The sequence below is a fragment of the Cucurbita moschata genome, unplaced genomic scaffold (genome assembly GCF_002738365.1).
Source record: "Cucurbita moschata cultivar Rifu unplaced genomic scaffold, Cmos_1.0 Cmo_Scf00008, whole genome shotgun sequence".
NCBI lineage: Eukaryota > Viridiplantae > Streptophyta > Magnoliopsida > Cucurbitales > Cucurbitaceae > Cucurbita > Cucurbita moschata.
The window spans coordinates 3,128,643-3,130,637 of NW_019268524.1; the positions used below are offsets into that span (position 1 = coordinate 3,128,643).

Genomic DNA, 1,995 nt, shown 5'->3' on the forward strand with positions numbered 1-1,995 from the left:
GGGGGGGGGGGGGGATGGGGGGGAGGTGGAAATCCTCAGATATCGTGAGTACTTTTGTGAATGCATCGTAAAACTGTTTCTTCAATAGGCTACAATAACAACACAGTATGGAAGAATTAATACCATTGCCCGCAACTGAGACCAGCTATCGTCATCAACTTGAGAATTTGAGTTTTGCTTCCCATTCGGGAACTGCATTCTACCCGAGGTTTTCTTACTATCGACTCCATAATGCCCTCCTTGCTCAGAAAAAGTATCTGAATAATTAAAAGGAACATTTGAGCCTTTATGCTTCTTGGATTTAGCATCTTTGTTCCTAACAACGTTTTCTGTGGATATACTTCCTTGCCAAGACAACAAGGAACGTGAGCCATCCTGAGCCTCGAAAATAAACTTTTTGTCATTTCTTGCAGTGCCTGAACAGTTAGTGAGGGAAAGATGCAAGCCTCTACTAGATTCATCCGATCCTAATGGACGAGAAACAACCACAGGCTCATTGTTCCTGATTTCCACTTCTTTTAAGGTTGAATCTCTTCTTCGCATACCATTGCTCCAAGTAAAACCCTGCCTGTCATCAATTATAGGCATCTTGCTTTTCCTCTTAGACAAACTAGAAATTGGCTCAATTCTTGAACCAAATAAAAGAAAGGGATCCACTGCACTGCCAGAAAATTCGTTGTGTTTGAAAGAAATCTCAGGCATATTGTCACCACTTCCTGGAGGAAGATTAAAAGAAGAGCATGCATCAAGTTGGATCTTCTTATTCTTCTTCTTACCGTGAATAGATTTTATGTCATTCCTACACCTGTTCAAGAGACTCTTCTTAGTTGGTAATGCAGTTCCAATTAATGCATTTTCAGATTCATTAGAATGAAACGAATCTGTTGTTTCCACATTTCTCTTCAATGCCTGAATCTTGGTATCCACGTTGTATGAACAAGTCTCTGCAGCAAGACAAACTTCATCCAGAGGCAGCCTACTTTTCAAATTCTGACCTAAACACCTGATATTCTTTCTGGCAGCCACTGGACATTGGGTAGCAGAAAGCTCTTTTAACCCTTCAGATTTTTCTGAAGTCCCATGGGATGGGGACTCATCCGTACCAATGTGATTAGTCTTTACATTTGCATTTTCATACAGCAACTCAGTCAGCAAGCGCACCTTACGAGCCTTTCGGCGATGCAAACTGCCTGTCTTATCTGTATGATGACCTTGTGTATCATTTTCTGCTGAAATTTCAGTATGTTCAGATGCTGTAGCGTTACTCGCATCAAGTTCTGCAGGATCACTCTTGCCATTACATGACCGATCAATCACCTCAACTCCTGATGATGAAATAGTTATGTCAGTTCGATCATTATGAGCAGAAATTTGTTTTTCATCATCAAAGACTTCCGGATTTTCATCAAGCACTTTGAGATGTTGAAGACCAAGCTCAACATCAGCAACTTCATTTCCACAGGTTAGCTTGCAGTTCTCAGCAGAATCTCTATGCTCCGAATTAAGAATTACTGCTTTACAAACAAGATATGAAATTATAGAAGCAAGAAAATATGCGAGCTATATAAAAGAACAGAGGTACTTTCAGCAATGGTCTCCAAGCAGGTTACTTCAATGGCGGCGTCATGACAGCAGTAAATTACCTGGATCACTTTTATTTTGTTTTGATATAAGACTCGACTCTACTTCTGGCACGACACTAGTTGCTATGGGAATTTCTGAATTCAAGATCCATCTAGAGTCAACCCCATCTCCTGGAAAAACAAATAAAGAGATCAAAAGGCTGAAGTAGTAGGATATTAAAATGGAAAACTTGGGACAAAAAATGCCTTCAGCTTTCTTTTCTCTCTCTGCACTGAAAGGTGGAGGATTATTGTTCATAGATGTATTTGCCACTTCCTTTCTTGCATCAAGCATACTGAGACTCGAAGATTGCTCAAAACCTGATAACAACAAAAAATGCTAAAGTGAGACATTTGGGGGGGGGGGGGGGTG

The 1,995-nt window shown here is 40.5% G+C and overlaps 1 protein-coding gene across 2 annotated transcripts in view; it reads right to left on the bottom strand.

The window, feature by feature from the left end:
- Positions 1-1,995, bottom strand: part of LOC111446630 (protein EMBRYONIC FLOWER 1-like) — an 8,454-nt gene that overhangs the window by 4,004 nt on the left and 2,455 nt on the right. For both annotated transcript variants that reach the window (XM_023085519.1, XM_023085518.1), the window contains exons 4-6: positions 1,830-1,943; positions 1,644-1,754; positions 124-1,511 (exon numbers count right to left, since the gene is read on the bottom strand). In XM_023085519.1, coding sequence (XP_022941287.1) covers positions 124-1,511; positions 1,644-1,754; positions 1,830-1,943 — 1,613 coding nt within the window. The remainder of the gene's footprint in view (positions 1-123; positions 1,512-1,643; positions 1,755-1,829; positions 1,944-1,995) is intronic.